This window comes from Micromys minutus, assembly GCF_963924665.1.
Source record: "Micromys minutus genome assembly, chromosome: 23".
NCBI classification, from domain to species: Eukaryota; Metazoa; Chordata; class Mammalia; order Rodentia; family Muridae; genus Micromys; species Micromys minutus.
Window position 1 is genome coordinate 41,404,922 of NC_137958.1, and position 22,027 is coordinate 41,426,948.

Sequence of the window (22,027 nt, forward strand, 5' to 3'; positions counted from 1 at the left end):
GCTGACCAAAAAGGAAGAACGAGAGAAACGATTTTACTGGCTCCGGTAGGCTTACAAAATGGTGGGATCTGGAGAGACAAGCGTTAGTGAGAACCTCTGTCTCTCCATGTTTAAGCTCTACTGCCTGCAGCATTAGCTTCACACTCAGGCTGGCTCTCCCCACACAGCAGCAAAGATGGTCCTCTGGGACTCCAAGGTGGTATCATCTGTATGTTTGTATCTCTGAGCATGAGTCATCCTCTGCCAGCATCCATATGGTTGTCCTTGCTTTGGTCATATGTCCACCCCGACTGAGTACTGGCTCAGAAGACTAGAGCTCACTGAAAAGCCAGTCTGGTGAGCATCCTCTCCCTGCAGCGAGATGTGAGCATCATGATTGATAGGCAGTCTCAGTAGATGGAGTAGGGAGGGTTTTCAAAAGAGCTGCCAGAGGAAGAAACAATGGGAGCTGAGCAGATATAGATGTGCGTTCACTTAAGTACTAGACCTTTTGAATACAAGCCTTCCCCTAGAACTTCGACTAATTAATAACCATTCAGGCAAAACTGAGAAATTCTAGGAGAACCTTGATTCTATGTGTACATTTTTCTAACACCTCATTCCCTTTGTACACACATGTCATCTGAAAAAAAATCAGGATAATATCTGCCTTATGACTATAATTAGGAAAAAGTAGATAACTAGAAAAATTGTAAACTAGAAGGTGTTTTCAACAGAGTGGTGTACCATGTGACTTCTGAGAAAAATCAGTCCCTAAAGCAAAGTTAATTGTGTCAAAGTTTACCATGTTCCCCCTCACCCCTTTAAAAAATGTTCCATCACACCTGCTGCAATTTTCCCTGAGGAATCTGTTCTTAAACACACACTGTGCTTTTGCTGCTGATAGGATTGTTGGTAGGCACAAGATGCTGCTCCGTACAAACCTAGAGAATCCGATTGCTAGAAGGGAATAGATGGGGGGGGGGATGCTGTGACCAAAGCCAGGTATTTTACTGAGAAAGATGCAAACAGACAGGTAGTAGAGAAGAGTTGAATGGCGGGTGAGAAGGTTGAGATGAGCCCAGATTCATAGTTCATGGGCTGCCTTTCATGCAGAGACTCCTAAATGCCATGAACTTAATGACCAAGATAGCACGGAAGTGCCCACTCCTAGGAAATGTTTGTTCAGTGAGCGTGTTCTTGCTACCAACTGCGGAAAAATGAGGAAATGTTTTATAGGTGATTCGGTTTCATCTGCTATGCACACGTTTCAAGGGAATGAATTAGTCAGTCTGTTTGAATCATCTTTATGTGTTCCATTTGGCCAAGAAAATAAGTTAAATGGCTAGCACTATTTCAAAAAGAAAGAAGAAAAAGAAAAGGAACAAGGATGGTAAGAAAGACATTCTGCGTTGAAAGTCTGGTTCAGACACATCACAGGATTCAGTGGATCAAGGCAGAAATATATGGAAGTGAAAATATTTCTGAAGTCACTGCCATCATAAACATTAAAAAATGTCTGACATAGCCAGGTCTGGCATAGAGCTATGGGAGAAAGTTGTAGTCGTGAGTTAAACATGATTCTCATGTGTTCAGGTTGAAGGCGTTGGAGGGACAGGTAATTGTAGCAAAGCAGTCCCGGAGATCAGAATTGTTGCAGTTGGGACAGACTTTGGAGTTGATCGGTTCATCTCAGGAATGCCAGTAAATATTTCATCACCATCCCCGGGTGGGAGGAGACAGCTCTAATATGTGGTATTTGCCAATTCCTATGAAATAACACTCCCTTCATGCTGATATTTTGGTTGTCAAGATGAGGCCGATGAAGCATGCGTTAGGAAGAAACTCATAAAATAGGTGTAACTCAGCCAGTACCAGGCACTGTAAGCATGCCACTGGCTCAAAGCTCACTCTGCCAACCAGAAAAATGCTGGAGCCCGAGAAGTGACTTGCTGTGGGTCATGCAACTTAGCTCCGTCGGCACAAAGAACCTCCGTCCTGCCACTCGGGGTTGATCGCTAAGTCCACTTCACTCTGTCGCCTGGCTATGTTTCCCTCTGAACTTCTCACCTTGGGTTTAAACTGCTGTGTGACTGGCTCTCTTTCCTACCTCTCTGTGCTCTCACTGACAGCTGGAAAGTAAGTTAATCAATCATCTCCGACTCTTTACTCCTCTTCTTGGTATCCAAGACGTTACACATACCCATCCATGTTTTCTGAGACTATGAACTGTGATAGCAGAGGATGCTCACTGGTCTACCGTGCACCAGACACTGCTCACATGTACTCATCAAAGGGCTCACAGAGCTACCCCCAGAAGCGAGGTGGGTCCCATAATGTACCTGCCCAGAGTGTGTGTTTGTGCACTAGGCACCAGAGTCTGCGCTTGAACTCTGTTGTCACCTCTGTAAACAGGGACAAGTCTTCCTTAACTTGAATGGTCTGGAAAATGACGTGTATTAAATGATTAAATGTGTCTTTCTTCCCTGCTGGCTTACTTTTGATTTGCCGTCCCCTCCAACAAGATAAAAAACAACAACAAAACAAACAAAAAAAGAAAAACTCACAAACTTATGCATACATTTGCTGAGTTGTAGCTCGTTAAACATTAGCAGAGTGAGTGACATACAACTAAACCTCAGAAGATGAGTCTTGTTTTAAAAAACGTGTGACTCCTGAGACTGTAAAAATAAAATAAAGGTAACTTTGAAGCTTTCTCCACAAGAGAAAACCTAAGCCGTGCACATTCAGTACCGCACTCATGGTCAACTTGGATGCAAATGAGTTTATAAGATTGTCTGGCCTTCCTTTTGGAAATGAGCATTCTCTTATTGCCTGCAATATTTTGGAGAAAATATAGACAGAGAGTCTCATTCTTGGAAGATATACTGGCCTGTGTCCTGTTAAGAAAAAACAATTTTTCACAAAATGTACTCTGGACCGATAGGACAATTTGTCTCCAGTCCCTCAGTTTTATTCCTTCTTGTTTCCCTTACCATCATCAAAAAAATATATATTCTAGTATATTTCACAACAATGAGAAGTATACGTTAAAATAGCAGTTCCAATCCCAGTTTTCATGTATACTCTAAAATGGTCATGTATCTTTAAATATCCTCTCTATTTTACACTTAAGAACAATCACATGAGAATATTGGACTGTGTGCTCAGAGGTGGGCGAATGACCTTAAGTCACATAGTTAGACAGGGAAGGGCTGGGACCAGAGCTCTGGATGGAGAGACTTCAGCTCCTGCTGTGATTTCCGTCGATGTTAATGAAGCATCTGAGTGGGGGCAGCTGTCTGTTAGGCATGGAACTGAGTCTTGGTTCATACTGGAGGACTTCTGCCAAGCACACTCATCCAGAAGAGGATGATAATCATACTTCCTTCTTCACAGGATGCTTGTGGAGAGAAATCCGATGGCTTAGCAGAACGCCCGGCATGTGGTAAGCATACAATGCATATTTTTGTTGGTTTTATTATTCTATGGCTTATACCTCTGAAGCTTTCCTTTGCTCTCTGGTGTAACTGTGGTTTTCTGGCTCTGTTACACATCCCCTCAAAGCCTGTCTCCTCATCTGGATACCTCTACAGTGACCCTGAAGACCACTGTGTCCTCAACTGTCTACACTAGGTTTCCTCTCTTTCATGCATGTGAAGTGGTAGCCACGGCATGTCGAGTGTATCTTGCCTTAAAGGGAAGACATCTTAGCTCAACACTGTTCTTTTTATTTCTTGCTGATCTTAGTTTGCATGCTCTGCCCCGGCTATTTTTGAACTTTCTTGCTCCAGCCGAAATCCCTTGTACCTCCTTTGCATTCGATACTCAAAACACGTGTTGGTTCCTGTATTCTGATTCACTTGTACTACACAGAGTAACTATGTTCTGGATCCTCACTGCTCCTGTGTTGCCATGTGACCTCTCCTCTTGGCTCTACATGGACCTCCACGTGGACCCTGTGACCCTCTCTTGTATTCCTGGAATCTTGGGGATACTTGTTTGGAATATTGCCTCATCAGCTTTATCTCTCAGTTGTGCCTGTCACCCCACTTCGAAGACTCTACTACCTGCCACCGCCCTCTGCCCATGTCTCATGCTCCCCACTGGCTCTCTGCTCTGCACAAAGCAGCTGTGTCTGTGAGGACACCTCACTCACTGGCCTCCTCGAGGAATGAGTTCTAGCCTCATTTACAGCCTGGTTTCCTCCCCACTCACACAGCTGTCTGTTAACTCGTTGCCTCTACCGATGGACTAAGAGCTTTCCAGAGAAGGACACCATGGATTTTTGTTGGTACCAAAGCAGTGTTAGTATAAGAAGGGAAAGTCTTGCAAACAAGTGTACATCTTTCCTACAGTTTAACAATGAGCCCCAAACAACTGCTGTTGCCTTCTGCTTGCTCTTCTTTGGGTGTACATTCTGCTTCCTCAAGACACACATTCCCTTGCGCCTTAATAGTCTTTTGAAAGCTACTGTTAAATTTATTGAAACCACTCTTGGAAAGTCAACAAATAGTTCTTTTCTGTATGGCCTAGGTGCCTCTTGAGACCTTCACCTGGCTTCTGCAACACTGAAACAATGCTGGCTTTTGATGTCTCAATGACTTGAGCCTTCTTAAGTTGACTCTTTGTTTAGTTCTTCCTAATGCAAGTATTCACCCGGATTTAACCCATTGGCCATCTCCTTTTTCCAGTCCCATGGTGACAAGCATACCAACCTAGGCTTTAGTTATCACATTTTTTTTGCAGAATATTTCTATCTCTGAAGCACACTGAGTCCTGAATTTGTATCCCATCCTGAGCACTTGCTACTGTATCACTCAAAGCAGATGTGTCTCACCTGGACCAATCACATCTCTCATCCATAGCTGCATAGATGTTCCATCTGCTCAGAAAATTCATTCCCCATGTATTCTAGGCACCTGATTCCTGATAAATAACTTGAACCCTCCTAATCATTCCTATGGTAGGCCTGTACTTGGTTCCCATTACATTCTTAATCTTGGCAGGCTTAAAATCTTTCTGCCTGCTATGCCGTTGTCTCTCAGTCTACTTCTGCCCAGATGGCTCCCCGTCATCTTCACCTTCCTTTTATTCGGTCTAAGCAGGTGTCAGATGCTATGTACTAATCTATGACTCACTGTCGCTTTCTGTTCATAGGAACACTGTGTTGCTTCTGGCCCTCACTTCAGGCTGCTGCACTTGCTGGCCAACCCTTCCTTTAAAGCTCTCAGTTCTTCGAAATGCTATAGAACCGAAGTCAGTGGATATGAAGCAAAGGTTCTTGGTTTTTAACCTACTGCTTATCTTTTGTTTACGTAGAGATTTGGTGTGTATTACTCTAATGCGAAGCTATACTCCGGGATTCTCTGTAACCAGTTATTGGAAGACAGCAATGAGTCAGACAGATGTTGCCCTCCCTCTTCTGCACCTCACAACATGATGAATGTGTGCCTGTTTCTCATAGCATAGGCCCATACAGGGCACATCTCCCCCTCTCTCGATCGATGCCTGTAGTTTGGAGTTAGTCCCATATGGGGGGTTGTAATGCCAGATAGTGTAGTCATCAACCTATGTGTGTTATGTAGTAACTGTTTTTTAGGTTCACTGAAAGGCAGGAGCCAGGTGCCATTTTCCATTTCCCATAGTGAGAGCAGAGAGCTACGCACATCATAGTTGCTCTGTGACTTTGGTGTGGTTCCACAGATTCTCAAGTCTTTACAGCCACCGTAATGCCAGATGTGGTTTTAAGTGTTCTTCAGTCCTGTCTGAAAACACAGTGCTAGGTAATTAGCTTTCATTCTAAAGCCTCTCTTTTGCAAAACAATACCCAACCCCTGCCCATAACTGTGATCAGTAGAATTCACACGTTTTTAACCTGTGCCCCTTATATGTTTAAAAACGGAACAACGAAGCTGCCATGGTTCCTGGGAGAAAACCTGGTCCCATTGCATACCATGGAATACTGAATTAATGTTCTTTTTACTAAAGAGCTTTTTGACTTGATAATGAACAATATGTTGTTTTCTTTCCCCTGGGAAATAGTTCTAGAACTTCAGTTCTGAAGATTAAATTTTATTTTTAAGGATTTCAGCCTGCTGTTTGTTTTGAAGTCCTGGTGATCTTGCATTAGCATTTGTCTGTCTAAAACAATAGGTTAACTATAGCCAAATTTAACCATACCTTTTCCCTGTACACACACACACACACACACACACATACACACACACACACACACACACAAATCCTATAAACAGCATGTTGATTACTTGCTTCTGGGATTTATGCTTGTTTTCTTCCAAAAGGAAGCTAAATTTAGCCTAGTAATTCTACATGCTCTCAAGGAGACAATGCCTGCTGTGATTTCCAGAATAAATGAATCTGAGCCACAGTTCCTTTACTTGACTAACCAAGAAAGTTTAAGTATCAACCTAGTCATTAGCCACAGATATGAAACCACATTAAGCAACCAGCAAGGGGTTAAGACAGAATGCGCTGTGCTCCTTACTGAGCTGCTGAATGCCTCTCGGTTGCTGCACAGCCCCGACACAGAACATTGTTTGCATCACATAATGGCCCTTGAAAATTACTCGTTCGTGGCTTGACTTCTAAAATTAAACGATGTGGAGTCATGTCCAGCCCTACAATGCATCTTTATGTGAAGCCAGCTCCCAGATTTTCCTTCTTGTTCTATGTAAGAGATTCCGGTTATGAGATGGTATTTCTAATAGCGAGGCTGGAGTCATGCTTCCATTTTTCTTTGTTTCCAGTGACAACTCAAGGGCTCTTGCCTGAATGTGTCTCGGCAGATCAACTCCTCACAATGAAGGCTCCCACGGCGCTGGCACCTGGCATTCTGGTGCTGCTGCTGACCTTGGTGCAGAGGAGTCACGGGGAGTGCAAGGAGGCCCTAGTGAAGTCTGAGATGAACGTGAACATGAAGTATCAGCTTCCCAACTTCACCGCAGAAACCCCCATCCAGAATGTCATCCTGCACGGGCATCACATTTACCTCGGAGCCACCAACTACATTTATGTTTTAAATGACAAAGACCTTCAGAAGGTGTCTGAGTTCAAGACAGGGCCGGTGATGGAACACCCAGATTGTTCTCCTTGTCAGGACTGTAGCAGCAAAGTCAACTCATCCGGAGGTGTTTGGAAAGACAACAACAACATGGCTCTGCTTGTTGACACATACTACGACGACCAACTCATCAGCTGTGGCAGTGTCAACAGAGGGACCTGCCAGCGGCATGTCCTTCCTCCTGACAACTCTGCTGACATACAGTCCGAGGTTCACTGCATGTTCTCCTCACTTGTGGATGAAGAGTCAGGCCAGTGTCCCGACTGCGTAGTGAGTGCCCTGGGGGCCAAGGTCCTCCTGTCTGAAAAGGACCGCTTCATCAATTTCTTTGTGGGGAATACGCTAAGTTCTTCCTTCCCTCCTGATCACTCACTGCACTCAATGTCAGTGAGGCGGCTGAAGGAAACCCAAGATGGTTTCAAGTTTTTGACGGACCAGTCTTATATTGATGTCTTACCAGAATTCCGAGATTCCTACCCCATCAAGTACATACATGCCTTCGAAAGCAACCATTTTATTTACTTCCTGACTGTCCAAAAGGAAACCCTAGATGCTCAGACTTTTCATACCAGAGTAATCAGGTTCTGTTCTGTAGACTCTGGGCTGCACTCCTACATGGAAATGCCTCTGGAATGTATTCTGACAGAAAAAAGAAGAAAGAGATCCACAAGGGAAGAAGTGTTTAATATCCTCCAAGCTGCGTATATCAGTAAACCAGGGGCCAATCTTGCTAAGCAAATAGGAGCCAGCCCAAATGATGACATCCTCTACGGGGTGTTTGCACAAAGCAAGCCAGATTCTGCCGAACCCATGAATCGATCAGCAGTCTGCGCGTTCCCCATCAAATATGTCAATGACTTCTTCAACAAGATTGTCAACAAAAACAACGTGCGATGCCTCCAGCATTTTTATGGACCCAACCATGAGCACTGTTTCAATAGGGTAAGTCCCGTAGGCGTCTCACTTAAAATTAGGTATGAAACAAAATTTAAAAAAAAAAAGAAAGAAACGGAAGCTATTCTGTGGTTGATGAGTATTTGTAAATATTGAAAATATTTACAGATTCTTTGTAAGAAAATTAAGAAATTGATCTTGATTAATGATGAAAGCAATAGCTTATGAAATTAATGTGGGACTGAGGAGGAAGCTCTGTCAGTGAAATGTTTGTTGTATAAGCAGGTGGGATGGGACTGCATTACAGGAAACCATGTGGAGAAAGAGAACAAACAGGTGTGGTGGCCTATGCTTGCAATCCCAGCACTAATATGAGGAATGTCTTGGGCTCAGTGGTCAGTCAACTGAGAAAGACCTTGTCTCAAATGAATAAATGAAAACAAACAGGTTACTAGGGGGTGATAACCAAGTCTCACTTCTGGCCTCCATGTGCCCACACACACAAAAATAAACCCATGTACACACAGACACACACACAGACACACACACAGACACACAGACACAAACACACACACACACACACACAAAGAGAGAGAGAGAGAGAGAGAGAGAGAGAGAGAGAGACAGACAGACAGACAGGCAGGCAGGCGGGTTAATATAGCATAGGATAATTATTGGTGCTTTTATTTAAATAAAGTAGAATTTGCCATCTGACCTTTGATCACTCTGTGACTGAGACTTGTCTAGGGAGTCTGTTTCAGTCTTGGGAGTTGTTGTGTTGAGCCTAGATTTACACATAGAGCATGGCTGTGCCTTCTAACACAGGGACCCTCAGGGACCAAGATGAACAAATAGTGTCACTCTGAGTCCTGTCTAAACACATAAATGCATGTGGCTTTGGAAATGTGTGTCTTGCCCAAGTGGCTTTCAATCTAAGAAATAAAGGTTGTATGTACAACCAGGAAGAGCAGTCTACATGTACTAGATAAGAGAACTATGTAATTCTGCTGAGGGGGACTCAGGGCACGTGTGTTCAGGAATATGAACCAACCTCAATGAGCCTGGGATATTTCTTACATGGAAAATTATTTGTTTTATGGAACTTAGAAAATACAACCTTTGATGAAACGTAGAAAAAGCTTCCCTCCTTTCTCTTCCAAAATCTGATAGTACATATAACATGGACACCATGACACCCAAGATGTACCGCCCACTCACGTGTTTGATATACATTATAAACTCCAAGATTGTTTTGCAATAGAAAATCTGAATGGAAGTACACTGAAGGCCTTTCAGAAACCTGGAATTCAGAAATGCAAGTGTGATACTCACCACATCTTGAACACAATTGCCTTGCCCACAGAGCACAACTAGTTGGGCAACACAAGTTTAAAGAACCTATTAGGAGTTCTCTGGAGCACCCAGGGCATATGCCCTGGGTGCCTGGATTTTGTACTGCTAAACGTTATGGCGAGCCTTGATTTTGCAGGAGCATACCGGTATCTTATCTCATTGTTTTATTTTGAACATTTCAGCCTCCCACTTGCAAATGTCCTTACTCATTTTAGAATGTCTCAAAACCTTCTGACCTTCATCTCACCCGAGTTGCCCTTTTTTGTTGTTGTTGTTTAGTGTTCCAGGGGGAACAAAGGGCAAGATTATCCAATAAAATGCAGGCCAGTTTTATCACGAAGGAAAAAATGCCCCAAACGCCACACCTGAAACCATTATCACTCCCATCTCAAAAAATTCTTGCGGCAAACAAGATGTAACTTGCCAACAGTCTTCGTGAGAGGGAAGCCAAGTTTCGAGCTGGCCAAATTCCATAAAAAGAAATACCTGTAAACCTCCAATTTTTATTTGCCTGTTTACATTCTTCACTTACTAATGGCTGAAATTCTGCTGACACTGAGACTACACACATTTTTTTTTTCACGTACCCAGCCCACAGAAAGAGTTCCAACAATCGGCATGTAGTCCTAGCTTTGTTCTAAACGGCACCAAGACCAAACGACTTACACAGACTGAGCCAGTTAGGAACAAGATGACCCTCTAAACAGTGAGATGACTCCAGTTTTTCTTGGCCGGTTAACCTGGCCAGGTATCAGGTGACCTAATAACACCTTGGAATATAGTCTTTATTTTCGGCAAGAAGTTTCACGACTAGAAACACATTGGGTATTTTTGCTTTTAATATCTCTAGTATATCTGTGGACAGACTTGAGTGTTCTTTGGACAACTTGAAAGATGCTACCTACGGTGGTACTTCCCAACTTTGGCTCCTGCCCAGCCCTCCATGTATGTGAGAAGATCTATTAGAGGGCGTTATGTCCTTCTATCTCTTGCCATACAGAAAATGTATTTCTTCTGCATGATCACGCACGAGGAGGCCAGGGAAGACCATCTATTCAGGGATCCAGCAGATGTTTCAGGCACAACCTACTCACTGATGCTCAAGTTGTGTTGCTTTCTCTCACCTCACATCTCATGAAGGTATCTAATGTATTTACAGGCATCCTCTCATATCTGTACCAGAAAAGCCTCCTTTGAGTCATCTGATAATTCCGAGAGCACATTACTTTTTTACCTATGCCTAATTGTGCTTCAGAGCTCGTCTCTACATGCTATGCAGATGTACAGAGCTTATCCCAAGCCACAAGTCTGCGTCCATAAAAATACCAGTGCTGTTGGTCATGACAGACCTTCTATAAGAATGTGGTCTTGACTTTTCACAATGCACACATTTTTTGCTCTTGAGTTTGGGTGTAACTTTTTAAAGGGCTCGTGTACAGTGATATCTAACTTTGTTTGAATTCTATCCATGTGCAGACCCACAATACTTTCAAATGCATTTTAACTATCATTCTTGGCCTTTTCTTTTTAACCTACTCATTGATGAACCTTTATAAGCATCTTAGGTTATCTTCAGTTTGTGTTGTTCTAGGTTAGTGTATGTTCCATTAGGAATATTAGTATGCAAAATAAAATCATTGAGAAAATGCCCCTATAATATGGAAACGTGGTAATAACTTTAGAGGGGGAAACCCTCCTCTGTCTATCTGAAGATAAACATGATAATAAATTCATTCATTTGCTTTGCATTTCTGGAATCTCCACCAATCATACATAAATTAGTTGACTTGGAAGTCCAGAAAGAAGTTTAAGAACATGTTGAGATGATTTCTGGAAATTCAAATCAGTGGGGTTTTTTGAAATTAATTATTTTATTTACCTACATCCCAAATGTTCCCCACTTGTTCCCACCCTCCCAGAGTTCTTCGCCCTATTCCTCCTCCCCTTTGCCTCAGAGGGTTCCCCCACCCTGCATCATGTATGGGAGAATTATTTTAAATCTTAAAATCAGAAGCAAGCTTGTTCTGTAAGTATACTATGTATCTAATTTGGAGACCTGTCCTACTACATTTTAGAAAAGATTTTCGTGGAGGTTGAGATAGGAGAGGTTTTTTTATGTAAAATACTGGACTGAATTTTTTTATGTAAAATTCATTGCACTGTTTTCCTTAGAGTCAGTCCCATTACCAAAGTTTCGCTCTTTTATATAAACATTTGAAAGAGTAAGCTTGTGGCAAATATCTCCTCAGCATCTTGGTCTTCTTTGTTTGTTCGGTTGTTTTCAAACATACAGTATATTCTGATCATATTCTTTCTCCTCGCCAAATCATTCCAACCTCCCTACCCTCCCCCCAAATTTGTGTTCTCTGCTCCCACCTCTCTCTTTATCAAGAAAAAAGAAAAAGAAAAAAAAGCAGTAAGATAAAACATATCACAACCAAGGGGGGGAAATCACACCAAATAAACATGGAGTCTGTTTTGCGCTGGCTAGCTTTGCCTTGCCCGAGGGTCTGTCCTGCAGTGTGGTTCATAGACTCAGTGATGTCTTAGTGATCTTAGTGATGATTGGTGAATCAGCTGAGGGGAGAGGCCTGATTTACAGCACACTTGTAGGACTTCTGGCTGCTGCTTGACTTCTTACAATTCAAGTTTCATCTTCGACATGCAGGTAACACAACCTGTTTCACAGATGTTCACAGGATGTGTGAGGACTTTACCATGCCTGGCAGAATGAGATGACTCTAAAATTGCTTCTTGGGAATCAATCGAGCCTCATGAGAGGAGTATGAAGCCCAAGATCCGGGGTCAGTCCTGCACCCCCCTGGGTCCTACCTGGTAACCTTGTGACCATTACTGACATTCTCCGGGCGGTCTGGCCTCATGCTGAAGGTCTCATGTGGACAAGCATAATACCCAAAACAGTCCTGGCTTGGTCCAGTGCCCATATTAAATGTCAGCTATTGCTATAAGGAATGCTTGTCTAGAGAGAGATGAATGCAAATGACCTATTATTTCTCTTCCTTTTTTGAAAAATGCATATTGTGGTTCTCATGAGAATCCTTCACTTCCCTCTCTCTACATTATGAGCGGCAAAACTTCTACCGAGCATAATTAGCTCATGGCTAAGTTTGCTGACACTCAGTGGGACAACAACTGGATCAGATTTCATTACACTCAAGACAGAAGTCTGCTCCGCACTCCGACTCAAAGTTTAAAGCCCTGGTAAAGCAAGACACCGTCTTCTGTACTTAAAGTGAAACTTTGCATTGAGAATTACACAATCCAGCTCCTGAAATGTCAACCTCCTAGGTTGTTTGTACTGAGCTTCCTTGTTTCTCAAATGCCACTTGTACTCCGATTCAAGGAGCAGCCAACTGCTTCCCAAAATAAAGGAAACTAGAGGTAGTAATTTTCCATCTCCGTCCTAGAGTGCCAAAGTTAAAGGGTCACCACTCAAGGCGGTCAGAGAGGGAAAGGAAGGTAATTAGGACGGTTTTCAAGAAGAACAGAAATCAAAGCAAGATGCAAACGAGGAATTATCAGGCATAGGCCGAGAAACAAGCCTTCGGTGGCGTTTCTTATCGCTACCATAAAGATGATGGATGGATAAAATTGAGTTACATTTAAGTTGTAATGAAAGAAAATAATTGCAGCATTCCATCAGGAAACCACGAGGTCCGTTATTGATCTGTCCTCCTCAGGGCATGTCTTGTAATATTTAATAAAACAAACAGAGATTTATAACTCTCTATAGGCTGTGTATCTATAATCCCCCACACTATTCAAACTGTGGATGTGGAGCCAGTGTTGGAAATGACAAGCATGTCCTTCGGTTGGTCCGGGATAGCTTATTAAGACTACAGTGCCCCCTGGGGAATGCATTTTGTTTTAGGGGTGATAAATGTGAAGTTGGATTATAAGGTTGTTTTTTACTTCCTGTGTTCAGGAATGAGAGAGTGTTACCCTCAGTGGGCACTGTTGCTGGGGGGTCTTTATTCTTGATATCAATCAGACAGTTCTCCAGACTTGAACATGAAATAGCTTGGATGTGCGGCTAATGTAATTGCTACCAAAACAAAACTCTTGTGAGACAGAGAATCCTGGAGGTACAGGGATTAATATATTAATATATATTGATCTAAGTAAAACTCTATTTTCTCTTGCTTTTTTTCCGTAGCCATGAGCTCTGTTCTCTCACAGACTCAGCACATTGCTGCATTTTGTCATATTTGAACTCTCTGCTGCATACAAAATGGCACGGTGCATTTTTCTTTTTACTTAAGAGAAACTTACAACCAATTTTTTTACCGAATTTCAAAATACCCTGAGTTCATTGGCAACACGGTGGATGTTGTTTAAAAAGTGCCAAATGAGTGATTAGTGCCTTTTACTCCCTCCCATCTTCCTGCTAACCCCCTTAAATTGTCACTTGTCTGTCCCTGAAGCCCGCCCCCCCCAGAAAAGATTTTAAGGTCCCATAGCATGATGCTTTCAAAAGCCAAAGCAACAAAAGAACACAGTTAAAGTTGAAACACGGGCCAGACAGATGGGCAGCCTGGGATGGCACTGACTCAGGATGTGAGTGACAGTATCTCCCACGTGTGGGGTAGTTGAGTTTGCCCATGCCCCTTGCGTTTAAAGAGTGTTTCCTGTCCTCTCTGTCTTCTGAAGCAGGGCACGACTGTGTTACGTTGCTGATCCATTAGATGGTGATTCATTTGGGGAGGTTGCTGTGTCAGACAATAAATCCACAGGAAAAGAAATCAATCTTAATGCTGACTTTTGGAAAAAGGCAAAATTCTGAAGCCAAAGCACCGATGTGAAGTTTTCATTCCCACGATCCACGGTTGGAGATTGCTGGAAGGATGCAGAGCCCCACATGCTGATAAGGATAATAACCTACTTGAGTAATAACAGATTTTTTAAGACTTACTATAACAACTCGAATCTTGGGTGTTACACTTCTCCTCCAGACTTCTCTCTTATCAGTGGCCATCCCTCCCTCTGTTCTTATCTCGTCTCTCAAACAAGAAAAACAAGGATCTGCCGGAATTCAGAGAAGACTCAGGATTTTTTTTGGGGGGGGGGTGGCACAAATACGAATGCAGTATGTTTAAAATGAGCAAGCACCCAGGTGCTGGAAAGTCATACCTCCAATGCTGGGAGGGCTGGGACGAATTGGGAAAATGAAGCCAAAGGCTTGGCTACTCTTGAAGTTAATACAAATCCCTTGACTTTTCTTTTTTCTTTCTTTCTTTTTTTTTTAAATCATGGATATAGTGAGTGATTCTAGGGTTCTGGATACATTCCAGTCTGCTAATTATATATTTTTTCAAACTAAACCGTTCCAGAAGAGTTCATTTGCATGTGAATCAATGGTTGAGCAGTTTTTGACTTCCTACTCTAAAAGCTAGGCTCTACCTTAGGGAAGCAATTGAAGGCACTTCACCTGGGAGCCCGGCTGATGTGGGAGCTGATGCAGTGTGTGTACAAACACTTCAGGAAGCTTTTCCAGTCTGTCACAAGGAAAGGGAAATGTGTAGTGCACGCTAACACAGAACAATTTGTTTTAACCATCCTCCATGTTCATGCACGGCTGCAGATGGTTAGTAATGATACAATTCTATAACAAAAAGATGCATCGTTAATTCCCGCTAATACCTAACTTCCCTTATCTTATTTGGGTATCTCATCAAAGTGACCATCAATCAGAGAGCATTAAATGGCTGGCCACCCTTCAGATTGTGAAAGGTGTCAAGGGGTGAGTTGGGGTCAGTTTGAGTTTGGAAGGTGACTTCACGAAAATCCAGTTTGTTGGTTTGTTTTTTGTTTTGTTTTGTTTTGTTTTGTTTTGTCATTCCAGAACACACGAATGGTTCGTGGCAGCCTGCAATAAAGACCTGCACAGCAGGAACACAGTGTAGCTTGGCATGCTAAATTTCCTATTGATAGGGTACATTGAAAATATCTGTTGATCGCTTCGCGTCTCTCAAGCATCTTACCGACACTAAGCGCGAAGGGCCACTCAGGATTTGGGGACAAAGCGGGATTGGACTGGCTCACCAGCTCTGGGTGAATCAATAGTGCTTCGAGCTAATGCACTAAACAGGTTCCAAGCACTAGTGCGGCAGTCAATAGCCAGAGTGAATGCCCCTAAAAATCACCTCGACAATGAAATGTGCAATATTTCCCATTTAACTTCAGCTAATTACATCCCGAGCTTTGTTCTTGCATCTTATCAGCTTAAGCGAAGCGCCACAAGTCTAACTGTTTCATTTAGGACATGAAAAGAGCAGATCCTTGTAAACCCCATTTTCAGCAAGAATCCGAGGAGGGAATTTATTATCCAACCCAGATTCGCTAAGAAGCTCAGCCGCTGCTTCATGGGTGCTAATCTTGCTACCAGGACAGTAGTGAGCCAACTGCATGTGACACTTTTTTCCACATGTCAGTGGATGAGTGGAGATGGCAGTGAATGACCAAGTCACTCCAGTAGACAAGACATCCTGATAATGCATGGGATATGAGGTGACCTGTGACATCAAATGAAGGTAATATCTAAACTTTATGACTTGATCTTAAAAGACTACCCTGGAGAGGGAAGTTATCCTTTACATAAAGCTTGCGGCTGTACAAAAATGCATTGGGTCTTTAGTATATTTCGTTTGAGGCAAACGTATGCCAAACATCTAATACACTAACCATACAGCCTATTTCATGGCCTTTGTCTTAAGCACAAACTGCTGTATTTCACTTTTAACTTTTTTTTTTTTTTAATGGATTGGGGTCCTCAGAGCGCATTCATTTCTACTTAACAAAAATTATCAGAAGGCACAATGCTCTGTTGGAAATTTACCTCTCTAAAATATATTCTGTTGTGTAAAACTGTCAATGTGTTTCAGTGGAGCTTGGTGAGAAGCAGGTAACGTATGCACGGTTAGCAGCTACAGACCTTGTCACTCACTGCCTCATAACCTAGCATGCCATCAGCCCCTTTGGAAGTGAATCGGGTTTCTGCTGGGCTGGATTATTTCTTCCTTGGCTCCCTGCTTCTCTCTGTGTCAACACTCAGTTTTTGTGAAGACATTTTTTTTTCCTTCTGCACATGAAAAGGGTTCTCCCATTACTCATGAGTCCTGTGACAAAGAATCATGCAACTCTGAGAGCGCACAAACAAGTCCTTTGGAAGCCCTCAGCATTATGAACACTGATAGAATTGAAGGCAATGTGATGCTGAGATGGTCCAAATCACATTGTCCTTCTGTATCCGCAGAGCGTAGCCTTCACAACTGCATCCCTTTCCACTGTGTTTCCTGCTCATGAGGATCATGTGGCTGAGCGGCCAAGTGAGAGCCAAGTGCTCCCAGGACTCATGCTTCTCTCATGAGCACCTCCTGAATGTCCAAGTGTGTGCCCTCCAACCAGGGTCATCTTTGTGTTGCCAATCCTTTCATTTTTTTGGTGCCCTTACACTAAGCCTTTATCTCTCCTGTCAATCATTTTCATCTGCTTATACGTTTATTTAATCATGATATCTAAGGGAGGGAGGATCCCAGAAGGAAGCATTTGCTGAGCGCTGCAACCAAGCATCTGCCTTTTAGATCACAGACAATTCATAGTGTCATTTTGTGCTTCGGGGGAGGCCTAAAGCAATCTATGCATTTGGACAGGAAAGAAAGAGCACACAAATCACAGGCATAGACAACCTCGGTAAAGTATACACAAGTTTTTTTATGAATAAACCGTAAACAGTGTTTTCATCATCTGCATAAGCTGCAAAGATTTGAAGTGCAGGTGTAAAAATAGTCTAATATAGCCAAAGAAATGTTCGCCTTTTTCTGTGTTTGTCTGTTCACTGTTGTTTGGCCCACAAAGAAGTGGTGTTTGCCAAGGGAATAGGAGGTATTTAATCTTCAGAGCTTGTTCCTGTGCCTACAAGTCAGGGAGGTCATTGGCTTGCCCCTTCCTGCAGCCTGTAATTACAGGCAGAGGACTATTTATTTTCCAGTAAAGTGACCAAGTCTTGAATGTAATAAGACTGTTTATGAGAGCTGGTGGATGTAAGAAATATATACAATTTTAGAAAAGACAATAGGAAAGTTAAGCTATTGTCTTCATATTTTCAATAATATGAGATAGTCTGAGTCTCAAGAAATGCCCTAATGTGCAATAATAAAGGTGAACCTCGGGTCACATTAGGTTGCCCCAGTATTTAACATGAATTATTATGGGAAGTTTACAATAGGCTAGAATACATCTGATAATTCATTAAGTAGAAACAAATTCGTGGCTCCACCATTGTGGTAAACAAGAAGCAATAACTCTATTAGTAAGAATGATTTAGAAATATTTCTACTTTGGAAAAGAGCAGTTACATTGGGTTAGCTGGAGACACTGTGGGGAAAATAGCAGCATTTCTTGCTCTCAACTAAGCTCAAATTTTTGTTTTAGAAATAAATGTTATTAAAGTAGTGAGTGCAGGTAAAGTTGGGTATGTAACATATAATTTCAATTCCGCTGGAGCTGTCCATAGGGGGTTGAAAGCCACACTGTGTAAGTGGTAACTTAATGACAGTAGATGAACCGTGTGGCCTGTGTTGCAAAGCCAAAAGTTCTAAGTTGTTGAGAACTACAAAGGGGGTGTCCCATTGTGATAAACTGTGACAATTCTTCCACCTACTTAAAAGGAAGTTTCCTATTGAAAAAAAAAAAAAACAGAAATGAAACAAAACAAGAGCAAACCTTCACAGTTTCCTAAGATCTAGGGCAAAGAAAGTGCCGGCCACTGATGTCATCGTAAGCCTAGTGAAAAGACAACAGTCTTACAGAGTGTGTACCAGCTACTAGGGAGGTGAGCACCGGTGTTTTCATAGGTAAATATTGCTTATGTATGGAAGATCTCCCTGCATTGTCCATGGAAGTAGCTAGAACTCCGAGAACCTTATTTCATGCTCAATGTGTTAGAGGTTCAAGAAATAGTTAAGACAGTCGCATTTTCTGTTTTTCCTGTAATATATGGTATATGATAAAATATCTATCAGAGTGAATGGATGGATAATTACATTGGCGAAGATAGTATGTCTTCATCTTATCTTTCTTGCTTTAGCACAGCTTTTATTTCCTACTCTGGGCTCCAGGCAAATCACAAAATAAATTGCACTATTGTTTGCTTAAGGCTCTGTTTCCTTCTAACCTTACTCTTGTCTATCAACCTCACCCAGCTCACCAGTAGCTCAGGAAAACCTCCATTGGGATTAAGTAATCGTTTACACAACCTCTCTCATTCATTAACCCATGTTGGCAGTCTCCTGCTATAGTCCGGCCTCACATAAGGAGTCCTTAAGAGCCTTATCCAGCTGCTGGTATGGGTGCAAACACCACCCATTTAATCAAGAAATGTAATATTTCCAACGAACGACTTGGCCTGCCTCAGCCCTCTTCATGACTGCAACCACCCTCTGTCTCATCTTCAAACTAAAATCTGGATTCTTTCCTAGTAAACACATAGTTTTAAAATCCTTGATTTCTTTCTATGTGTTTATAAAGCAGAAGTAGAAAATATTATTGCTTCTAAAAAAATTCTTTTAGTGGGCTAAAAATGATGCCAGTAAGAGAAAATTAGATCATCCTGGATCTGTCCTCTTCTCCACCCAGTTTGTCTCCCAAGTACCGATGATGTGGTAATCTTTCTTGAAAGCAGCATGTTTTATAGCTAAAACTTTAGAAATAATTTGGGGGCTCCCCCCAATTGCTTCAGCACACAATCCACACTTATTTGCATGATATTCAAGGAGAGTCTTACTTGGGCCCTGGTTTCCTTCACGTGTAGCAGTATGCCTCTCAAGAGCTAACTAACTCTTAGCAGGAAGAAGGAGGGTAGTTGACACCCCTGACTCACATGGCTGGCCACTTCCTGGCATTTCGGTGTCCCACGATGCCTATGCCAAGTTACCACTGATACAAGTTCTGCCACTGAATGAAACTAGGGAATACTTGCACACATGGCTCCGTGAGCTGGTCCATGGCAGCTCAGGTATGTTTGCCTATACCTGGGCTGTCACCGCTGTCATGGGTAATGTCTGTGATACTCCCTCACAGCGCAGCCTTCTTATACCTGCCCCATGGTCAGCCTCCCATTCCCTTCAACACTCACTTCGCCGAACTCACATTTCTTCTCTCTTCTTTTTATAATTCTCACCTTAGATATTATCTTTCCCGGGAACTAGTCTCTAGTTCCCCTCCCATTCCCTCTCCCCTCTGTAGTCTGAATTTTTCCGAGTCACATTTGCTACCCGTTTCAGCCACATCTCTTAATACATACATGCAGAGTACTGTATGTTCCACTCAACGTTGTTATTCTCTTGGTATGGGCTATAGATTCTCGCTCCATATATCTGGTGTGTAAGACAATAGATGAACAAAATGCATGCGGTCAAACAAATGATTTTAACACACATCCATGTTTCAAGTAGGCTATTGAAATATTTATTAGTAAAAACATTTTACCCCAAGCTACCTTTCATTCTTCTCTTCAGATCTCTAATAACTATTTTATAGAGTAGGAGGGTTTGAATATTTAAATTAGCACAGGAGAAACTAAAAAGTTCTATTTCTTCTAGCCCATGCTCCCTCCCTACATTCTTACACATTACACATGCACATGTGCTTTCTACGCAGTTTAGAAAAAAAATGACAAATCAAAGAGAGAGAAATGTGAAAGGAGATGATGATGAAGGTGAGGAAGGTGGACAGACAGAAATTACAGAACTTGGTGGTGAGCCAAAATTGGGAAAGGAGAATTGAAGCCGTTCAGAATATTTAGAGGCAGGACAGCTTCGTCCCTGTAGGCCTTCTGGAATATTTCCAGAACAGAATGACGCTGTCAGGGTGGGGAACTAAGGAGAACATGTAGTGAATCCGGCTCGAGTTACACTTTCACTGTGAGTGATGGTCACATTGGCACCTCCCTAGACATTTGCCCTGGACACCTACAGGTTTTCACCACTAGACACCAGTCATGGTTTCACATTTAAGGTGACACGTGGATCAACAGATAAGAATCCGTGTCCTCGCCAGCACCACCCTTGTGGACACAGGGTTCCTCTTGTCATTTCTTCGTGAAGCATGTGCTAAGCAGAGAACCCTGACCTGAACTGGATAGGCCCAACTGAAATGAGAGAACGGGGTGGGCACTCAGGACACCTTGCCCACTGACAAAGTTTCTGATAAATCGTTCATGTCTGAAGCCACATGAGAAAACAGGAAATGAATCTCATTCTACAATGCTAAGATGGAAAAGAGGGATATGTGCTAATAACCACTGGACCCATGACTAGAGTACAGTCTTGGGCTTCAAGAACATACGAGGGCATGCCTGAACACTTCCATTTCATTCTTTGCCTCTCCTGCCCTCTGCTAAGACATTTATTAGCTGCTCTATAGAAATGGAGAGCCTCCTGGGCCAACAAGGAAGCTGTTGCTCTTACTACCGTCAGGAGACATTGCTTCCTTTTGATTGGTTAGTGTGGATGGGATGGTTTGTGCATTCTGCCTTTCTAATACCCCTATGAAATAAGCGCATTACAATTTGGTTTCTATTAACTAAACAGAGAAAGACAGAAAGCCTCCTCATAGCATCAAATACCTGCCATACTTGGGAGCAATTTGATGAATCACTGTCCCTCCTTGCTGAGACCGAAAGCTCAGTATGAAGGCTGCTAACCAAAACCATGTGGGCTCAGCCTGTTTTATATCTGATTCACCTTAGGAAGTGATAAAGAGTGAAAAGGCTTTAGCATTTCCCATCCTGAAGCCTGTATCATTGTAGGATTTTGAGTGTTCTAACCTCAGGAGTGGAAAAATGTATATGTGTGTGTGTGTGCATACATACACTAATTCAAGCACCCGTATACATGCATACAGAAAGCTATACCCACACATACACAGAATACATTCTGTTCCAGGAACCTTTGCTCCTGCGGTCTGAGTTCTGCCGAGACCTAGCTCAGCATCCATCTCTGCTGTGAGGTTCTGCAGCTGCTACAGCCCACACTGCTCACACCCGGCTCTAGTCTGATAGCACGTGCTACCACCGCGCAGCCACAGTTACCTGTGTGCTCAGCTCTGTGTTTTACATGATCCGTTATGTGTTTTATGTGTTTGGTCTCCCTGTATGCTCAGTGCCTTCAGAAGAAAGGCTTAAAAAAAAAACATTTTGGCATACATGTCAAGTTGAGAATGTTTCGACATTTTTAAACAGTTATGTGTATACAAGAAAAGTAAACTATGTCACATGGATCTTATGATCTTCAAAGTCTAATATAATTTTATTTAGTATATTTGTATTTAATGGATAATATAATCATATTTAGTATAATTTTTAATTCCTTGGAAACTTCGTAAATACATGTAGGGGATCCCACCACACTCAACCCCTACGCCCACCCTCTAGCTCCTCCTCCCCCTCCCCACGCCAGCTTCATGCCCACTGACTCCATTCACTGCTGTTTTATATGCCCATGAGTGTGGGTTATCCATGAGGGCATGAACACAATCTCCTTTTAGTCATTTTCAAAATAAAAGTGTTCCACTAAGGGTAGAACTTTGTGAGCCCCTCCCCTCTCTGTGCTGGAACTTGTAACTGGTCTTGAGCAGGTATCCACAGTAAAAGTACAATGCTTTTGTGATAAAACCGTGGCAAATATGACTGGGGTTGGG

General features: G+C 42.5%; 1 protein-coding gene across 2 annotated transcripts in view; it reads left to right on the forward strand.

Moving 5' to 3' along the window:
• The window catches only part of MET (MET proto-oncogene, receptor tyrosine kinase), a 106,714-nt gene that overhangs the window by 20,431 nt on the left and 64,256 nt on the right, over positions 1-22,027 (forward strand). Inside the window, exons 2-3 of one of the 2 annotated variants that reach the window (XM_080936247.1) lie at positions 3,379-3,427; positions 6,750-8,005. In XM_080936247.1, the coding sequence (XP_080792373.1) occupies positions 6,803-8,005 (1,203 nt within the window). In that variant the 5' untranslated portion in view covers positions 3,379-3,427; positions 6,750-6,802. The remainder of the gene's footprint in view (positions 1-3,378; positions 3,428-6,749; positions 8,006-22,027) is intronic. The other variant, XM_080936246.1, reaches the window with a different exon arrangement.